Genomic DNA, 22,329 nt, shown 5'->3' on the forward strand with positions numbered 1-22,329 from the left:
TAACGTCGCAAATGGAGACTCGTGGTTTTGCTCTTTGACCGTCGAAGTATGATGTTAGACATTTTGGCTGATTCGTTTATTTTACCTCCCTTCCCTCTTTTGAGGAACCGTGAGACTTTTCATTCCCCTTTTGAATTACGGGAGGCCAGCTTAATCCCCGCCTATTTTCAAGAATATATCAGAGGAAGCCTAAGAAATAGCTGAAAATATTAATTTTATTGGAAGGAATTAAATTATTTTCAAAGTGTAATGAGCGAAGCAACCCAACGGATAGGCAACAGTTCTTTGACTAGGAGCTTATTGAGCCCTGACATTGCCGCTTGTTTTCGACATGAGCAGTCATGTCTGAGTGCATTAGTATTTCTTAACAAGCAGTACCAATAGCTCACTGGAAAGAATTCATTTGAAATCCCAATGGACCACTAGACAGATACGAGTTAAAGGATTCTGATACATGATTCTTAACCAAAATTTCACGTGGAACACGACTCGCGCAACGAAAATTACTGAAACCAACTCCTAACAAGATTTTAACGTTTTATTTCACATGGTTACGAGGAATTGAACTGCCGCACAAGAAACTCAAGCTCTAGTGAGTCAAATCGTGCACTACAACGGTTTCGGCAATCTTCTCTATCGAGAATGTTCATTTCACCATGAGTTGTTCAAACTATAAGCATTTGCTACAGTGAGCCAAGCGTCAAGATTGAGGTTGCCAGATTTTATATCGCAGAGACTGTCATGATAACGTTAGCGCGCGATGTGAATCACGTAGAGCTTGAGTTTTCATGAGCGGTGGTTGAATTCACGCATCAAGAATCATTAATATCTTCGTAAGGAATTGATTTCGGTAATTTCGGTGCGTACGTGTTTACGTGAAATTTTGGTTAAGAAGCATGTACCAGAATGCTGGAATTATAGCTGGAATTATAGTGGTCCATTATAGCTGGAAATTTTAGGAATAGTTTGTTTCTTGATCGGCAGTTTGATCAGGATATCACATGCTCAAGATGTATACTTGAGACACTTGCCACTGTAAATACTTTCTCTTTTTTCTTCGAAGTTTCGTAATATTTTAGTTTTATGGCTATTTCTAAAGGGAATAAAATGGTGAATGAAATTATTTCCTCTCCATGAAAAAAAGAAGAAGGTTTCAAGTTTGACTAACTAGAGAAAGGTAAAAAATGTACTAACTCCGTGTAAAATTTTATCTGCTTCTTACTAAGTGTAAAAAAAAATTTCAAAATTTATCTGTAACCACTTTTTCAATTCATTTCTTTATCTTGTTTACAGTGTGGAGGAGGAGTGGCAAACGGTAGATAAAGTCCGTGGGCATAGGTTTGTAGACATGAGGACACTTGCAGAAGAAGAAAGGCAGACTTGCCTGAGATATATTTTCCAGGGCAGTTCAACCCCTTCAAAATCCTCACGAAAATTATACCGAAGTCACCAAAATTGTAGCTAAAATTTTTTTATTTATTTCTCTTAACTGATTTATTTTATGTGTACATAAATTTGTTATCAATATTTATAAGTACATATTTAAAGTATGTATAAATAGACCTACTTTCAAAGTGTAAAATTGAGTCTGTCTTGTAAGTGGTGCATTTAACGAATGAAATTTCTCTCGCCTGATTAAAATCATCTTTTGTAAATTTATGGAACCTGTGAGAATTCTAAATCTTGCTTGTGTCTACTTGTTTATGTGCGTGTGAATGTATATAAAAATGTATCTACTTATGAATGTAAGTATGTAAAATGGATTTTAAGCTGCGCAAAGATTGAGGTTAACTTTGAATATTCCTATCGTCTTCATTCTGAACGAACGAAGGACATGTTACACTCACTTTTCCTTTGTACCATACAGTTTATCTGTTTCTATAGTTTATCCCCACTGACATAGTAATTATGATTTTCTCAATTTTTATTGATGTTCCTTCATTTTAAGTGAATTTTATTTTAATTATATTAATTTCATTTAATGATCCTCAAAATCAGTTGAGCTTCCATCTTTGAAAAAGCTCATTTTTTATAACAGACATAAAAAACTAACAAGATAAAGAATAACAAAAAGAATAAGCAAAATTGACTGAAAATTCGAAGAGCTGTGTTTTTAAGCATATGACTGCGTTTTAAGGTATATTACACTTGAGTATTGAATGATCTTCTCCGATTGGCTCATTTGATTATATCAGCTGCAAAGAAATCTTCATAAAATTGTTCTTATTACTTTTTTAATTATTTTCACTTTTATTCTTGTAGCATGGGAGCAAGCAGCAAGCCATTTTGGCATTATTTTGTCCTGGTTTTACTAGATACAATTCATTTGAGAAGAGTTACGCATTGTTTGTTTTTATTCAAAGCAGGCTGAATTTTGATGCCTTTTAATGTTTCCTCAGAAGTTTTTAACCATGTATAAACTTGCGCCTGACTGACAAAGAATGTTTTGATTCACTTTTATTAAATCAATTTTTCATAGTCCTTTATTAATGCTCAATTAAGAAGAAAAGATTAAAAGATTACAGACTCGCTCATGAACCCAGCCACAAGTGTCTACTTTCTAAATAGAGTGGCACTATACATCAGAGCGAATTTTCTTCCCTGCAGAGTTTACCTTCATTGCACGTTCCAAAGTTGAGCTGTGTTTCAAAAATTAATAACTCACTATTTAAGAATTTAAATTGTATAAAGCATAGCGTAAACAGACTGAAATTCAAAGAGTTACCATAGAGACACTCATTTCTCGATTAATTGAGTTTTTATAATATGAAATTTCATTTTGCTGGTGAAAAAATTGATTATCTTGTTTTAATCTTTGCTCTGATTAAATTATACCTCTTTTAAATGGCTGTAAATTCAGACTGAGCCCCTGCTATTGAACTTTTCACCAGACGCTGCACCAGCATCTGAAAATAGGACATACTAACAAGTTTAAGCTGAGAATTGTTCACATTTGTGAGCTTATAAGATATGAGCCTCTCATCGGAAGTAAATCAATTTTTGAAGATGATAATGCGTTTCAACAAATGCGCTGTGATATTTGTTTTAATTTTACGCAATTTAGCAGCAGCTTGTATTTTTGGCGTTTGTCTTTTTTTCCTGTGATTTGTAACCCTCTTTGAATTCGATTGCATTCACCTCTGTCGCTGCATCTTTTTGACAAAATCCGTCACCGGTTGTTCATTCAAATTTTCGAATTCATTAAGCTATATTTTCAGTTATTTTAAATTTAGAAGCAGAAATCTGTGAACAAGTTTTTTTTAAGGCTCTGAATCTTTTGGCCTACCTGAAAACATATTCTTTCAATCACATCTTGAGACTGCGTCAGTTATAACCAAAAACCATCAATTGTCGTTTTTGCACCAAATATTGTGTGAACATTTTATTTCCTCTCAAAACTCTTTTTGAATAGTTAATGCAACATTATTTGTTCTCAAAGAGATTAAGTTTTCCTAGAAATTTAAAAATACCGAAAGCTGTACCGAATACTGTAAAATAATTCCAAAAATCCCTTCCTCACTATATTGCAACAAAATACCAATGGCTAAAGAAGAAAAACACGTATCTCAGATTGCGACATCATAAGTCTTTGCTCATGTTTTATTCTTTCAAAGAAAAACGAACAGAAAGTTTCCATTTAAATTTTGTGAGAATTTTCTCATTCCATGTAACCATCCAAAATTGAAATGATAAATTTTGGTTAGTTTTCCTTGAAGAAAATTAGACATGATTGGAGACTTTTAAACATTGCAATCAAGATACATGTTATTTGCATCATACAATGTCAAGGTGCAAAAAAATGTTACATCCGGTTGAACTCAAAATTGATTCAATACTTTATTATTTCTCAATTTTAAAGTATTCTTAAAGTATTGTCCCCCATTTCCAAATGGCTTCAGTTGCCTGAATGGAGTCGTATTTCATTGCTAGGGAGACAGGACTCAATATTTTGTATTGAATTATATTTGGACTACATTTTGCCGTAAGAAAATACTATTTCTGGCTCACCCGCAAAAAGCACCTGTGTTTGGGGAAATCAATGATTCATAAGTTGTTTCTAAAATGTGCCAGAAATAGTAGATCAGTAATGCGAAATGTGATCCAATTTTTGTGGGAAGTACCCAAAATCAACTGAATCAATAGTTCAAAACGAGGGTAAACCTCATGATATCTTGTGTTTTACTTAATTGTATTTGTCTTAGTATTTGTACAAATGAAGAGGAAACGAGGTGTTAGGATGAGCATGGAATTTAAGAGCTATAATGAAAAAATGCAAGTTCATCAATCCCAGCCCGTTAGTTTGAAAAGCCTGGCATTTTTTTCAATAAATGTGATTTTTCCTGTAGCTGTATCAGAGCTCTCGTTGTGTATCAATAGCCAATGTGCGAAATCGTGTATCTCTGTTTGCGATGATGTAGACTTCCTGTGATATGTACTTTAATTTTTTTTGGAAAACTAGTCAACGTAATTTCTTGAAAACTCCCTTGATTTCTTCTCTCTGTTCGAAGAATATTCTATAGAAATTTCAAGGTATAAAGTTGGCTCGGTCCTCCTCGGAAAAAGAAAATAGGACGGGAAATTTTGAAACAGCACAATGGAGGTACGTGGTTTTGCACCTTAGCCTACGATAATCCAATCAAAAAGTTCTACGGGGTGATCCAAAAGTCCTGCACGGTTAGCACTAGGCATCATCTCTGCAACTTCCGAAAAAATTTAGATTGAGACTCGAAAATTTATGAGTGCTCTTGAGTCAATGGAAACGACGTTTGGGACCCTTCACAAATTCAGTAAGATCTCCGTGAGAATGGGCAAGAACCCTAAGTTTAATAGGGGTGGAGCTGGACTTTTGAATCACCCTCTTTATGGCCTTTGGTGAGGTGCAGGATGACATCGTGAATTATTCCTCAATCTGAGGAAATTTCTCCATAATTTAATGATAGTAAAATGTAAATGTAACTGGACTGCATTTTGTAATTTGGAACTACAATATTTGGCTCAGTTTAGAGACAACGCATGTACCATTAGTTTCTTTATGCTCATGAGTGTTTTCAGAGCTAGAAATTGTAGTTCCTAATTGAAAAATGTAGTCCAACTGTTCCTGGGAAAGGGACCTAGTGCCAAAAAACTTTTAGTCGGAGGAGTATTTTATGAGAATTTTAGAAACTCTCAAAAAAGTCGAACCAAACCACAAGTATGATGCTTTGAAGTTCGCAATTTGAAATGTGTCATTTTCAGCAATCAAAGTTTTAATCCGTGAATTTCAGTGCAAATTCCTGCCCTCTGTTGACACTATAATTATATTGCCAAAGTGCAAAAACGCATATCTCCATTACAGCGTTGCGAAATTCCTGCTCCTATTTTATATTTTTGAGAAGAAACAACCGAAACTTTGCGCTTGAAATTTGTACAGAATAATCTGCCGACAGGGAAGAAATATCAAGTAATTAAGTCGACTAGTTCTCTGAGGGTAAAATAAAGTGTGACTGGAAGTTTGCAATGTAGCGAGTGGAGATGCGGCGTTTCGCTCTCTTGTCATCGATAAAGTGTTGTTATTCGAATTTTTAATCCAACTGGACCTGAAACGCCCTGTGAAAAAGTTGCCTTTGAGCAGTCAAGTTCCTTTTCCTTTGAATGAACTAAAATGACTGTTTCTAGAATAGTGATCATCCACTGCCATTTTTCCAGTTAGCGTAATCATATTTTTCAACCGACCTGTACCTGAAAAAAGTGCGAATTCTTCATGAGAGCTTACCATGTCAACTAGTTGCGAGAGAATAGTATCGATAACTTTGATGCAGTTAGGAATCACCCCTTTGACCTTTTCAGCGCTTGATTTTGAAAGCATTAGCGTAAGCTTTTAATAGCAGCTTGCGAAGCTGTAGAGGGTAGTGGTCCTCTATAGCGTTGAAAGAGTCGAAGCAAGCTCCACTCCAAGGTCCTTCTAACTCCTCGTCCCAGCATCTTTGATCTGTGCTGTCAATCTTATTTGTGAATTGCAATACCTAGTTTAACTTTATCAATGACTTTGTCAATTTTGGCGCTTTAAGAGCTGAAATATTGTAATTGAAACAAGAACTGCCAACGTTTTTAATTGTATTATTTCATAGGAATTATATGTATAAATAGTTTTTTTTCTTTTAATATTTTGATCAGTTGCTTAATTTTTATCTTTAATCGTCTGTAACATTTATTTTCCCCTTTTATTTTCGACAAGTACCGGAATCATTTTGTCAAGTGTTTCATTTTTTTATCTTCTTTTTCGACCATGTAGCACAATTTTTTAATTATTATTAAGTATTTTTTAATTTTGATTTTGATCTCAGTGGTGTAGTCGATTTAATTTTATTTCGCAAGCAATATGTTCGGTCCATTGTCTTTTCATCGCTCAATGAGGACCATGAGCTTGTCGATTTCTTCAATGAAGAACGAATAGCAACACCATTCCCCTGTCCCCTAAAATTTACCTATCAATTATTTGACTTTTTTTGATCATGAAGGTTTTTATTTTATTTTGATGCTCATTAACTTTCTTGGATCGTGAAAAGATACCCAATGTGTAACCAAATGTTTTAGCCTAGATAAGATAATCGAACTGAATTTACCCCAATCATAATCCAAATGTGCAAGAACAAGACTTGTGCTTTCTTAAAAAAATTGGGTAACTCCTTGAAGATCTTCAAATCATAAACATGTTTAGTTGTGGTCAATATATTTATATGATTCTCAATGTTTTTTTTACTTCTCCCTCGATGAAAAAATAAGTCAGTAGTTCATATCGAATGTCGTAATTATGTCATAAGGTTAAGTTCTAATCAGTTTTTAAACTTTTCATTTTGCTAATTATTTATATGTGTTTTATAAAGAGAGCAAACCCCAATTCGATCCAGAGCAGCGTGTGGGAGTCCAATAATTATTTAAGTCTTTTGTGTCCGAATGTATTTTAAATTTAGTAAGAATTTTTGAAGGTTCTGAATCATTGTTTCTATTCTGTACCTTCCTCTGAAGCCTTGGCAAGTGAAGGAGATGTATAACATATTGGTTATTTTGAGCAAAATGAGTTTAAAGTTTAAAAATTTCAATAAGTTATGAGGCTCACAAAAATCTGAACCGACGTTGCAGAGCTGAAAATTATGTTTCGAGGTTAAGTTTTTGCAAAGACTACTCTGAGACAAGTTTTGGTCAGATTAAACAATATCTCAGCTCTCGTAAAAAATATCTCTTTCACCTCTCGGAAGTTTTAATAAAGCTGTGCATTGGTCTTTATTAACTTTAAACTTTGAAGCATCATGTCAGAATCGTTCAAATAAGATTTTAGGTATACTTTAGCCGTATAACAAGAGATGGTAAAACTTACTAAATGCTGTAGGAATTCTATTTCTGCCTCTTATGATTTTAGAAGTTTTGACTCTCAAGTTGGTAATTTCTTTATTTTTTGTGTATGTTGGTAGGTATCATGAACTTTTAGTCTTGCATAGATCCCAGCTGGCATGGGGTGCAGGATTTTTAAAATTATATTATTTTTGAATGAGAACTATCCCGACAAAGATATCATCTCAATATATTTTTCTCTGTGAGAATTGTACATAAGTAGAAGGAACTCATTCCATAAGCTCTGAGACTATTCTCGTATTTTGTCGTTTGGAATTTTTATCAACTCTTGTGATTTATTCAATTAGAAGGAACTTGTATTTTTCTCTATGTCTCTCGGAATAAGTGCTTATATTGTACAATGTGTTCACTATTCGTTCTGGGAATACTTACAACTTTTCTAGGAACCACAAATTGCTTCTAGGATAAAATTAATTTTACTACATCGTTGTAATGTTTGGTCAATGTATATTAACACTGCCAAATAATGTGATACAACCTTTAGACGCCGTAAGGGTTCGATATTTGTACATGATGCGATGAAAATCAACCAAAGCGCAGTTGAAAGCACCTCAGTTGCCTCTCTATCAGGCTTTCAATCGATGAATTGGAAAGTCTCAAAAATCCTGCCTTTTTCAATACTTCTCATAACTCTCAAACTTCTCATAGCGGACTTTACATTATCCAGATTTAATATTATCCAAACGAATTTCTCAATCGCATATAGTCAAAGTGACAGTTGCATTAATGTTTCTTTTCATTGTTTTGGTGTGACCTAGTTTAAATTTCCTTGGGAAATTTGAAAAATTTATGTTCATGCCGCAATATTTTTAATACCTCATCAAAATTTATTCTGGAAAGTTAAATAAATATATTTACTTCCTAAAATCTCAAATGATCCTAATTTTACCCTTTTTTTCTTAGTATTAAAAATATAGGTGAGGTAAATGCTCTGATTAAATAACAGAATATCCTGTTTTGCACAAATAGAAATTGGCATTGTAGTAATCAGTCATCTAGTTTTCTAATGGTTACAGTCCAAGTAAATTTATTTGCATTTTTTTAACTCTTGTAACCCTGCCTTTCTATGGTAGGCATCATTGTAAACTTTTTAAGTAAATTCCGTCCTGTCAAATTATTGGATGAGAACGGAAAGAGAAGTGAGAAAAATTTTCAGTCTAAAAAATGCTTATGAAAGCCTAAGCTCTTAGTCAACTGCGGTTTGGTTATCCAACAGTTATAAAAATTCTTCAACTGTCTTCTTTCTGTAATGGATAGACAATCTGGACCACTGTTTGTAAAGCCAAGTATTCACCATTTTCCTGGAAGAAAAGGAAAGAATAGAAAACAGAACCAACTTCAATTAGTATTAAAAAAAGTTGTCTGTATATTTTGTAGTGTGAAATTTTAATGCAGGGTGACAGTTCAAAATAATTTTTATAGTGTCAAGAAATGTGAAGTTGTGTCCTATGATCTTTCCTGTATTCTATTACCTTGCTAAAATTGCCATTTTTCTCACGCTAGTTTTCAGTTCGTCGATCCCCAAGTTTTAAAAGTGTTCTCCCCTTTTATTGCATAAATATGTGAAATTGCGGTTATATTTAAGATTTTTCTAAAATTTTTTACCCGCTGAAAGAGCCTTTATGATTAGTTCTCTCATAGCTACGAACAGTGTTTATCGACGAAGGATAGAAAAGAACTTAGACGAATCAAAACTTCTTTTTTTTAGTTTAATTATTATTTTAATAGGTAAAAGATAAAAATTTTCAACTTGTTCAATGTTATGTTTTGTTATAGTAGCAATTTGACTGATAATAAATTAATAAAATTTAAATGAAATCAAATTTTCCAGTCTTCCTTCTTTTTCTGTATCACTTGGACATGGTACCTAGACCGGAAAAGTGCACAAATCTGGGATTCATCAGGGAATGAAAAATTGCAGGAAAAATAACGAATTTTGTGCCAGAAACTGGGAGTCTCTTCTTTTAACGTTTAGAGGATTCTCTCCTCTGTACTCTTGGGACCACTTTTGCACACCCCCCCTCCCCTTTTAGGCCCATTGAGTTGAGGGCCCTCCAGGCTCCATTTAAATTTTCAAAATTTTGATGCTGGTCGATTTTTTATTATGACGGATGGATTTTTGAAACAGAAACATGGAAATATGTAAACATCTCGAAAACTGTTGGATGTAGAGCAAATTTTCTAGCCCTTTTGAGGCTGTGGAATCACTTTTGCACCCCCATAAGTCCATGGGGTCAGAGACCCTCTAGGCACAATTTAAATTTTCAAAATGTTGGTGCGGGTCGATTGTTTCCAATCCTATCTTGGTGGCTTCTTATAGTGATCTTAACTCAGAACTTTCTCAATTTTCGAGTTTTAAAAAGGGCTGTAACTTTCAAAAATGTCTGAAGAACATGAGTTTAAATTTTAGGAATATGATTTATATGGACTGCAAGTCTCATTCCAAAAAACGGGGCGCAAACGCTGTTATATGTCTTTTATCCGAAATTCACATAGAAGAGAATTTGCACAACGAACATTTCTGACATTAATTTCTTGAAGCTTATAAACTTTTTTTGATGCATCAGTTCAAACCTTCCGCTCATTAAAAACCATGGGAACCATGGGGCGCTCATGGGAAAACCAAAGTCCATGTGAACCAAATCGAGCACTAATCGCGGTTGGATTCAAGTAGACCATCGTTTTCTTGTGAGCAGGGAATTCAAAATTCCTGTGACAAATGTAAACCGAAAACTTTAATAGCTCAGTAAGGAATTGATTTCAGTAATTTTTTAATTGGAGAAAATTCCTTATTTCGTCTGTTTTCAAAAATGGGGCGGTAACGCTGGGCTCAGATCGCAATTTTCAAGTCTTCTAACTTTAATCAACACATTCTCCCACTAAACTCTAAGAGTCTCCGTTTACAAGACCGCAACTCTTTTTTTTGAAATGAGGCTTATAGACGAAATAAAGAATTTTCCTCAAATATGAATCAACGTTCTTCGGACATTTTCAAAAGTATGGCCCAAATTAAAACTCAAAAATTGTTAAAGTTTTCGGTTAAAACATCACTTTAAAGGCACCCAAGGTAGGATAGAGAGGAGCGCCTTCAATTCATTGGGTAATCTCAATGCAAAATTGTGATACCACCATTCGTGCGTCACGACAGTCATTTTGCATAGCCGGTCAATTGAAGGGGAATCTTTGGTTTCCAATGAACCACTAGACAAGGTACGAATCCAAGGAATGTGATACAAGTTTCTCAACCAAAATTCCACGCAGAACACATTTCACACGACGGGGATTTCTGAAAGTAATTTCCTGAAGATATTCAACGTTTTTTGATGTGTCAATTCAAACCTTCCGCTCATGGTAAAACAAGTCTGTGTGAATCAAATTGAGCTCCAATCGCGATTAGTTTTCTCTTTCTCCATATTTCAACTGCCGTTCCCTAAAATTTACAGCAATTATAGCCTAGGCCGCGGTAGAGTGTTTATTCCTGTCGTGCCAAGGAAGAACGTCGTATGAGCCTTCAAACGTTGCCAAGTTTCCTTTCGGTAAGAACCGAGTTTACCGGGAAAATTGTGAATATTTTTCTCCAAAATTTTCAGACGATTTTTCACGCAATTTAATCTAAAATATCTGAAAATTTCAAAGAAATTTGTGCATGCAAGTCGTCAAAAATACACGTTTTATCAAGGGTAATTTGGCAACTCTCGAATGTCCATACGGCATTTTTCCTTAGCACGGCAGATATTTGGCCCCGGCAACATGTCACAGGTGACTAGCACGATTTCTATTTTTTGTTTACATTTTTTCACAAACTGATTGCGTCGGATGCAGGGTCGTAAGACGGTATGTTGGAGTTTTTTAGCCAACGTGCGTTATAATTCAGCATAAAGCTGGAAATCGCAATACAGAGGGAAAAAGCTCATATGAGCACAATTTTTCCTCAAAGAGATATCGACGGTGTAAGTCGGCAATCATATAACTCGTTTGCGGTGTCTGAAAATCTCCGCATCTATGTTATTTTTTTAAAGAGAACAAATTGACATGATTCCTTGAAGTTTTGGCAGAATTTTCTTCGCACAGAGAAGAAAAATCGCGGCAGTTTTAAAGAATTGCCATTGAGTAGTTTTCGGTTTAAAAAATAAAGTATGACAGGAAGTCTGCGACGTCGCAAACCGAGTTATGTGATTGCCGACTTACACCGTCGAATACCGTCGATATGCTGTTTGGTGTAACACTAGGAACGACCATTCAGGAAGGCAACTACAGACTTGTTTCGACCTTGTTACTTGTTGGGCCAATCCTCAGTGCAGTGCACTGCCGTGCTAAGGAAAAACGCCGTATGAACATTCGAGAGTTGCCAAGTTTCCTTTGACAAAATGTTTATTTTTGAGGAAAATTATGAATATTTTTCCTTGACATTTTCAGGAACTTCAGATCAAAGTACGAACAAATTCCTCTGAAAAATTGGAAGAAAAATATTCATAAGTTTACCAGGAAATTCGAGTTTTATCAAAGGAAATTCGGCAACGTCTGGAGGCTCATACGGTGTTCTTCCTTAGCATGGCAGAGCAGCCTCCTGAATTTTCTGTTACTAAGCTCGGAGAGGTCATGGAAATCAGCCTAAGAATTGGGCAAGCGGTCGCTGGCACAAGTAAACTTTGCGTTTGAAACGCGTCTACAGTCCGATAATGACTGGAAGATTGCGAAAGTTTTCGTCACAGTTGTTTTTTGAGTTGCTGATTTCGAATTTGATGTCAAATTGCCTACATTTTAACGTCCTGACCTATAAATTAAGGGCAAGTTTTTGGCACGCTGCGGCGCGGCGTGCTGCCAGCTCGTAACGCGCACTGACGCCTACAAACCTAAGGGGATACTTCAAGCATTGCGCAATGCTCGAAGTATCCACTTAGGTTTGTAGGCGCTAGTGAGTGTTCCGTGCTGGCAGCACACCGCACAGTGTGTCAAAACCCCAATCTAGCTGCTCAAAACCTCTTCACGTCTCTAAATTTGATCGGATAACCACCAAATTTCGCACAGGCATTAGTGTAAGCTTGAAGAAGGTTCACCTAAAATTTCAAAACTTAGTCATCAAAATTTTCAAAATGGCGGCCATCTAAAAATCCTGTTCAACTCATGTAAAAATCGTAAAATTTCAACTAAATTTTAGGCGCCTTATGTGACCTGATGAACCCCAAAAATTAGTCAAATTGTGTTTTCCGATCCAAAATAAGTCCTGGAGGATGTCTTGGGCTTGTCCATTCCACTTCAAAATGGCGAATTTCTCATTTGGCCATCCAAAGAAATATGAATTCCATATTATTAAAATGATACGTTTCGGCAACTCTAAGTGACAAGTCAAAGATAATATTTTCAAAATGTTTGCCTGTAAAGGAAAATTTCGGCGAGCCCCCCCCCCCCCTCCTTTTCATTTTCCTACGTTTCATAAACCATGTCCGAAACCTTTCCTCATTAGAAATAAATAAGAAAGTCTGTTTCAAATCATACAAGAAACTTGTTAAAAATACGATGCAACTTTGTATTTATGAGGACCCCCCCCCCTCCTCCATGACAGTATAGATAATGGGAAAATCGTAATGAAAGAAAATAAAATTTTAAAAAATTGGTCCTGTTCGGGATTTGAACCCCGGTCATGCAGGTAATAATGAAAGGAGCAATCAACTGAGCCACCATACGATCTTCATCATGCCGGTGAAAAGCCTCATGACAAGGCTCACTCAAATCAGGGGACCGAGCGCGCGTGGTGAGATGCTGCCTCCGTCTCAATTCACCTGTGACAGCCTGTCGGGGGAGATCGCATAACGCCGCCCGCACGCTTTTACACTAGGAATCGCCGAACAAAATGTGCTCTTACTCTCAAGGTCGCGGAAGGTCGCAGTAAAACTAAAGGCATTTCAAATCTACATAGTTTTCTGAACACTCTCATATAAGTTTCATGGTGTTCCGTGTAGTTCCGCGCTTTTGCGGCTCTATTAAAGCCAGGAAAAGTAAACGGTCTTGGGCACTGTTTTCAATGAGCAATTATAATACTTAAATAATGATTTTGGAGAAATCAACGGTCATATTTCCTTTCTCTGGCCTTTGGCATCTCGTTTCATCCAGAGATGACCCTTTTTCGCCACGAAGTACTCTAAAAAAAAGCAATTCAGTGGCACCACTCCTGATGGCGAGATTGAGGCTGGACGTTTACCGGCTGCAATCCCTATCATTTTAGCGACCAAAAAATTTATTTTTGTGATAACCATGATAGATACGTAACCAGTGGGTGCCTGTGGACCCACTCTGACCATAAATAACACCATTTGATGACTTGATATAAGGGGGGTTTTGAGCAGCTAGATTGGGGTTTTGACACACTGTGCACCGCGGCGCTCCCGACGGGCGGGTGCGGTGAACGATTTCTTGCGAGGAGAGCTTCCTGGCGGAGAAACTCGTATGTCGTATACATTTTTTTTTTAATTTTCGACTTTTAAAATAACACACTGGTCGCGAGAAGTAATGGATCACTAGACAAGGTACGAATTTAAGCATTCTGATACGTGTTTCCTAGTCAGAATTTCACGCAAAGCACGATTCGCACAACGAAAATTACTTAAACCAACTCCTAACGAAGATATTAACGTTTTCATTTCACATTGGTTACGAGGAATTTGAACTGCCCGCTCACAAGAAACTCAAAGCTCTACGTGAGTCAAATCGCGCACTACGACGGTTTCAGCAAGCTTCTCGGTCGAGCAATGTTCATGTCCCACCACGTGTTGTTCAAACTATAAGTAATTTGCTATAGCTGAGCCAAAGCATCAAGATTGAGGTTGCCATATTATTACATCGCAGAGACTGTCATGATAAACGTTTAGCGCGCGATGTGAATCACGTAGAGCATTGAGTTTTCCTGAGTGGGTGGTTTGAATTCACGCATCAAGAATCATTAAATATCTTCGGAAGGCGTTGATTTCGGTAATTTTTGTTGTGCGCATCGTGTTTTACGTGATATTTTAGTTACGAAACATGTAACAGAATGGTGAAATTTGTACCTTGTCTAGTGGTCCATTTTCGCTGCCCGAATCGTGCTCTACGTGGAATTTTAATCAGAGAACATGTATCAGGATGCTTCACTTTGTACCTTTGTCTGGAGGTCCATTAACAAATTGAAACTGTCCCGATCTGATCGGCATGGATGAAACAAGTTATAAACTCAACCGAGGTAATTTCAAAGATTTTATTATGAGTTCAAGAAAACGTATATCTTACACTTAACATTGGGTAGAGAATAAGTACGATGCAAAACATTCAGATAAACGAAGCAAATCACATTGAGGCCAAGATACTAGAAACAGTGTTATCATAGACAAAAATATCGTAATCTATCATACTGTAGACGAAACCAAGATGATATTGTAGACAAAAACATTTTATCCTAACTTTTCTCCGCGTCTCGTCGAGAGAGTGGAAAACGCACCCTAAACCCTCGTTCCCCGCACTATATTCATTCAAGCTGTCTCGAAGCAAGATATACGCGTCCTTCTTGGTTATTGTCTTTTCACTGCGTACGGTCCCAAATGACCTAAAATCGATGAAATAAAAAACACGTAAATGATAGAGGACTGCGCACGGAGGTATCTTTGCTCGATAATGTACCCTGAAAAAAAAGTATGGTAACATTTACTATGAGTCTTCTTGATTTTTTATACAGTGATATCATTCAGTGAAAGTAACCAGAATTATGGTAGTATTCACCAGAACTCCGCTGATACTTACCATAATATCGTAAATGCTATCATAGAATCTGATTTTTATTACCATACTTGTACCACTGTGTGAGAGTATAGTAAAGTCTACTATATTTTTTTTCATACATTATTGTCCAGTTTTGAGTGATCATTTTTTTAATGTAAATAAGGATAAGCGTAAAGAAAATGGCCTTTTTAAAATATTGTTTCTTACCCCACTGCGGTGTCAAGACGGAACCTAACTCTTCACAAATTGGAGGTCAGTCATTAATTTATAAAGTTAAGAAAGTACCTCACTGAAAAAAAAGTTCGGTGTTCCATATCATCACAACCAATTTGGTTCGTCAAACTGAATTTTCGGTTTGTCAAACCGAACGTTTGATATCTCAAACCAAACTCTCGGCTTTCGTGTAACCGAACTTGTGCGGTAAAATGAACTGACGATTAAGTTTGGTATGTACATTCTGAACGTTCGGTCACATGAACCAAAAGTTCAGTTCGACAAACCGAATATTTGGAATGATATGGAACACCGTTTACCATAATTTTTTTATTTGGCGGATCAAAAAGACATTCTCTTCTTTGCTTCATTTTTCAAAAATCCCCCTCGGAGAAGTACATCCCTCCTATACTGCAATAAGCTTTGAAAATTTGAAAACTTGGTTACGGCTTTTCCTTGAATCCGTAACTTAGGTTCATCACTGCGTAAAGAGCAGTACATCCAATCACAAAAATTGCGGAAGTCAAAAATAAAATAAGCCAATTCCGAAGAAACAAAAAGAAAAAGAGTACACCCATTGAAACAGTTCTCTGCAATTTTAACATGGTGCGTCAAAGAAAACAGGTGCGAAGATTCAGTCTTTCAACTGCGAGTGAACATGTTCGTATTGTCATAAGTTTATTGTCAGTTGTACTTCGATTTGCGTCCCAATAACATATGAAACCGTGATAAAATATTACTAAGTGCAGGATTAACAAGTGTGTGAATTATACTAAACTGAGTACTCAGATTACTTTTCTGATTCCTCATGGTCATGCTTATCTAACTATTCACCCACACGACTTTTTCACGCTCAAAAGTAGAGTACGATAACACCGTGAAAAATCGCTATAATTTTTACCTTCAAATAGGAGGATAGGCAATTTGCACAACTTTCCACAACATTAGAATAATTTGACGGTATTTCCGCAACTAATAGCGATCTCTGCTACTTCGATATTGAAGTCAGAAACGCCTTTTAAGCCTCATCTAATTTTTGTTTTGTTTTGAGTCAGTATGATCATTAAATTAAATTTCAAATATGTTTTTTTAATTTTGGTGTACTTATTTACGTTTTTAATCTGCATTCGAAAGGTACTTATTGTCAGAGTCTTCAAAAATATTTAACCTCATCTCCATATTCACTGAGCTTGAATCACTTTTTTAATAACAATATAAGACGGAGGACCAAAATTAATTGGAGAGAGTAATAATATTTGTTCAAATCTCAAAGTGACCCAAATCTTTTGAACGAGTGTCAAAATTTTATCTCAATCAAAACGTCCTCTACCCTCCTCCCTAAAAATCATTCCTGTTAAAGGCGTTCCGCCGAGAGGAACTCCGTGCGCAGATGGGGCGAAAAAATAGATAACAAAATATTAAAAAAAATTTAAATAAATAAAAATGGCAACACGCACATCTGAACTGTTAAACAACTGAGTTGATAAAGTAATTAATCAGCCCAGGAAAGTAGATCTCGAAAACCTACTCCTCACGAGGAATGAATTATATATGTAATTATATATATAATTCAAAATATTTATTTTATTCATCAAAATAAAAATATATCAAATACACGATACAGAAGGATTCGACCAATGAAAGGGCTCGATTTGTGTCTCCCCGACACAGACGACGGAGAGCGGAGTCCTTGAATTATATATATAATTATATTATAATTCAAAATGTTTACTTTATTCATCAAAATAAAAATATATCAAATACACGATACAGAAGGATTCGACCAATGAAAGGGCTCGATTTGTGTCTCCCCGACACAGACGACGGAGAGCGGAGTCTTAAAAAGTTACCTTAGCTTTAACGTCACTTCGACCTATAGTGTAGACTTACTCTTACGCTAAACAACAATGATAAAGTGATAGAGGAAAGAAAAACAAAACAAAACTTTTGAAAGGCAGCAGTTGTTCCAAATTCAGGTCAGTTCCGCCGCCGAGGAATTTCGCCGAGAGAGGACCGGGTCGCCGATCCGAGAACACAACTTGCGACTGGCGATTTGGCAAGGTGGCAATACCGTGTTTCTTCCGCTTAAATCCATTAAAAATATCGATATTAGCCGAGGCAAGCTGCCTCATCAAGAATCGATTGTCTTGCGTACATTTAAATGGAGAAAATACAGTGTCGCCAACTTTCAGGAATCGCCACTGGCTTATCTTTTTTCTAATTTTACATTTTACATTTCTCCTTTTACATTCTACATTTGTTTGCTTTTTTATTCCTTTCTTACGGTGGTCCAAATTTCTAGGCACCATGAATTTTCTAGAGCTTCCAATTTTTTTCTCATTTTTTACTCTCTGCATTCTAGGATCACAGAACCTAGCATCGCGCAGCTGATAAAACATGTTTAAGTACTTTATCTCACACTTAAAGTGAGAAGCGAAACATAGTTGGTAAATGAAGAAAAAAACCTCGATCTTTATGGGAATCGTTAGATTCCACTAAACAGTAGATCAAAATAACCAGAGATTCGAATAAGAGTGAATAACCTGAATCTTTTTGATGCTGAGATACGACGTTCCGTAAAAATTTCCAGCATATAACTTTACCCTCCTGCTTGTTGACCTTTTCAATTTCGACTTTATTTCCAGCGTTTGTTGAGTTTAGGTGTCAGAGAGGACTTTTGACTGATTTTCACAAACTTTCCTGGTAATTTCCCTTAATAAATTAACTAATTATTTGAACTAATTAATTTTTTAAACTAATTTCAATACTTTAATCAAGTCGTGACTGAAGGGATGAAAGGTTGGCAACTGTCGATTTCCTACATTGAACATGAAAAGCTCGTTAAATAGTGGCTTTCAACTTTCAATCCTATCGAAGTCACGGATATATCACCTTATAGCCATTCGAACGGTGGCAAAGAAGTGTTCTGGATGACGACAGAAATCAATAAGATATTAGTAATTTTAATCACTCAAATCAATTGAATTTCTCTTCCTCGTCCCGTCAAGCGAAAGTCCCCAGCGGCGTCATTCGGTCAAAATCGGGTGGGTGGTCAAAAATAGAAGAAGAGGAAAGATCATCCCACGCCTGAGCCTTTTCGCAGCGTCAAAAAATCGAGAGGAAAAATTCCAATCACCGAGATAGTTTTCCTGATGAAAATATCCTAATACAAAAATTTAATGAGTTACCTTTTCCGAAATTTCGGATGCCTGGACTATTTGGAAAAAGGTCGACACCGCGTCGTCCCGACGCAGCCATTCGTCGAACCGACGGAAAAGTCGAAATTTTTGAAAATAACCCAGGTCTTATAAATTTTGATGAACACTTGAACAGTGAAAATTACGGGGCGCATTACGAGAAAGGTGCGTGTGATGATTTCTCCGCTTTTCCTATCTCTGAACTTATCGATAATCAGAGTTACCTTATTGCGGTGTAAAATTTTGTCATCTTACACGATCAACAAAGATAATTTGAACGGTGGTCCCATTCCATGACCGTCAAAAGTTCCGAGAAAGTTCCGAAAAATGCAAAAGATCCGGAACCTTTCGGAAATTTCAAAAGTTCCGGGAAACATTCAGGAGAGTCTCAAAAGTTCCGGGATTCTTTTTAGGTGTTGTCAAAAATTCCGAGAAAGTTCCGAAAAATGCAAAAGATCCGGAACCTTTCGGGAATTTCAAAAGTTCCGGGAAAAATTCAGGAGAATCTTAAAAGTTCCGGAATTCGGAACTAGTTCCGGTAAATGGGAGCACTGAATTAAAAACAAAAATAAATTCTTACAGAAGACAAGCTGGTCTGTCCTTTAAAGAGTAGCATGTTTATAATTTGCTCGTCTGCCGAGGTGGGTTAAGAAACGCTCGATACGCCATAAATTTTTCAATTTTTGAGTTAGCAATTCGGTTTGGACTGTTGTTCTAATCATCAAAGGGAAAACTTAATTGAAGGGGGGTCCGACCCCCCTCCTTCCAGGAGAGACTAAAATGGGGGGATACCCCACTTGTGACACGCGTATCATAGAGCGTTTCTATTATCCACCCTGATATGAATATGATAGGCGAGCTCAAAAACATTTGAAAATAGTATCAAGTTGTTGTTTGATTTTTCGGTCATTTATTTTGCTTCACAGAATCAATCGCGTCGTAAACTTATCGGTAGAAATTTTACAACCACTGGCGCGAAATAAATATTTCACCCTCCCTCCATCCCTCCATCTTTTCGAGGGCAGTCTTTCGTCTTGGATTCACCTTCCTCATGATGTTCTCATTTTGTTAAGACTGTACAAAGTAATTTTCTGTACAAAATATGTCAACAGTTTTTTCGGATGTATCTGTGTTTTTTTTCCTCCGAAAATAGAGGCAAGACTATCGATGAGCGACTTGTTGGAAACATCAGAAAATCTCTCTTGGAAATGAAACAGAGAAATTATAGGGCTGGAGCTCTAAAGTTATATTTTCAATTTTTTTTTGGTGAATTTAATCGGCCAAACTTATCAATTGATCTTAATTTAAACCTACTTTTGAAGTGTCTTTCCATTTGAATTCAATTAGACTCCCGCTGTGAAACTTGCAAACAATCTTGCAAACAATCAGACTTGCAACAGTTGTCCCGCAAAAATACCTTAAATACTCACAGGTATCTATCCGAATTTAATGAAAGAGAGATCACCTAGGTATAATATTTGGTGCCCAAGACATAGCTCGATTGCTTCATCACAAGTTAATTATTGCTCAATAAAGCCGGGCTTTTAATCGCACCAGTTAAGTGCAATTTTCTCAGATTTTTACCATTCTTGAAGCAGAACTCACATATTTTGATTGTTTTCGATGAAGAGATCAGAGAACATTGCTTTATTTTCTTTTACTATCCATATTGCGGGCCAGTTACGAGGGGGGACCCAAAAAAAACCGGAATTTTGCTGTAACTTGGCAACAATGGAAAATATTCCTGTTCCACCGCTAGGAGGTGTAACTAGGAGCTATGAAGAGTCACTAGATTAAATTTCAACATCGTAGCACATTTTTCTTCCATTTTGGCGAGACTTGGCTTCAGGGGTGTTTGGCGACTTCGTAGTTTTTGAAGATGGGTCAATTTCAGTAACAACACTTAGAGCTCAAATTTTTCTATCTTGCTCGATAAAAATACGGCTTTCTCCGTTAATATTTTAAAGTGCTGCTTCTGAAGGATAAGCCTTATCAAAAAGTTCAGTGTAAGTACGGTTTTTCAGTTTTAAAATGGTCTGTATCGCCCGAAACCCCTGTACGGCGCTAAACCGCTATCGCCATCGGCTAGAACCGATGAAAACATGAAATAAATCGCGTTTTTGTGAATGAACATGGTTAAATATCGTTTTGTCTACTAGCAGATATCACTTGGATGTATTACGGAAATATTCAGAACATTTGCTGTGAAAAATTTTGGCATAAAACGCGTTGTTGCCGAATTGATCCCCTATTTTGCGCGCTAGCCGGTGACGGCCGCCTGGCGTTCAGCCTACGTTCGAACAATAAATCACACTTTAAAACGAAGAAAAACATTTTTTCACATATGTTATAGGTAAATCATGTTCCCGGCAACATTCACTCCGAAAATTGTCAGAGTTTAGCCACACATAGCCTATGAAAATCACCTATCTTCAAAAACTACGAAGTCGCCAAACACCCTGAAGCCATCACAAGTTAATTATTGCTCAATAAAGCCGGGCTTTTAATCGCACCAGTTAAGTGCAATTTTCTCAGATTTTTACCATTCTTGAAGCAGAACTCACATATTTTGATTGTTTTCGATGAAGAGATCAGAGAACATTGCTTTATTTTCTTTTACTATCCATATTGCGGGCCAGTTATGCGCTAGTCGTCAATCGCGCTTTGTCGATCGCAAAAGATTCAAAGATCTGCATGAAAATAATGAAATTTTCTCAAAGCCTGTTCCAAGTATTGCATAACCACCAGTATTCTAGGATTTGAATGGTTTTTTTTTCTATTTGTATTGCTTTTTACGTATTTGAACAAAAAGTCATTGCAGTGCTTTGTGACTAAACTCGATTATGCGAGTTTTACGTATATCGACGCGAATTTTTTCACAGTTACTTGGAACATGCACTCTAGTGGTATTTCATAATCCTTAGTACTTCTGCGGATTTAATCGGGTGTGTTTGTGCAGGGATGCATTAGTGTAAAAACATTTCAAGATATTGTTCATTTTCACAGCCCAATCAAGTTGTTCCAATAACAGTCGGCCGATCAAGGCCAGCCACCATTTTCAAGAACCGTCGATTCCCGGATAAAAAACCTAACTACATTCCAGGATTGCAAAATTGACTGGAACAATCCGTTTTCCTCACCAATGTATCCGTCCAATTTTAGTCCAAAGATTTCTCATTTTCGAACGAGAGCAGAGGTGAAATCGGTGACATTTTCAGTTAGAAATGTCCAAGATTCTCTGGGTAAAATGCAATATTTGTGAGGAATTTGGCAACGCCGAAATGGAGTTACGTTTGTTCGTAAGGGGAGCGACGTAATGGTTATCTCAGAAGTCTGAATGTCACCGAAGTGCCATTGGCGTAAGCTCTCAAATGCTGCTTGTGTCCTTTTTTTTAGCTTAAAAGCTCCATTTAATGAGTGTATTCTCTTTTTTTGAAGGCGTTTGTTCAACTCTGCCGTGCTAAGGAAGAACTCCGTATGAACATTCGAGAGTTGCCAAATTTCCTCCAATGAAATGTTTACTTTTGAGGAAAGTTATCAATATTTTCCTTTGAAATTTTTACTTTATTTAGATACAATTACGAACAAAATTCTTTGAAAGATCGGAGGAAAAATGTTTATTAATATTCCCGGAAACTCGTGTTTTATCGAAGGAAATTTGGCAACGCCTGAAGGCTCTTACGGCGTCCTTCCGTAGCACGGCAGAACTGGCCTCGGAAAAGAATCCGCAGAAAACGGCCTTTTAATTTAAGCGAATTAACGCTCGGACTGATCTCTAGTCCCA

The 22,329-nt window shown here is 36.5% G+C and overlaps 1 protein-coding gene across 1 annotated transcript in view; it reads left to right on the top strand.

The window, feature by feature from the left end:
• Nucleotides 1-9,212, top strand: part of jing (AE binding protein 2 jing) — a 289,022-nt gene extending 279,810 nt beyond the window's left edge. Inside the window, exon 7 of the mRNA XM_019044048.2 lies at nucleotides 1,294-9,212. Within this exon, the coding sequence (XP_018899593.2) occupies nucleotides 1,294-1,465 (172 nt within the window). The 3' untranslated portion in view covers nucleotides 1,466-9,212. The remainder of the gene's footprint in view (nucleotides 1-1,293) is intronic.
• Nucleotides 9,213-22,329: the final 13,117 nt, after the last annotated feature.

The sequence above is a fragment of the Bemisia tabaci genome, chromosome 9 (assembly GCF_918797505.1).
Source record: "Bemisia tabaci chromosome 9, PGI_BMITA_v3".
Taxonomy (NCBI): Eukaryota; Metazoa; Arthropoda; class Insecta; order Hemiptera; family Aleyrodidae; genus Bemisia; species Bemisia tabaci.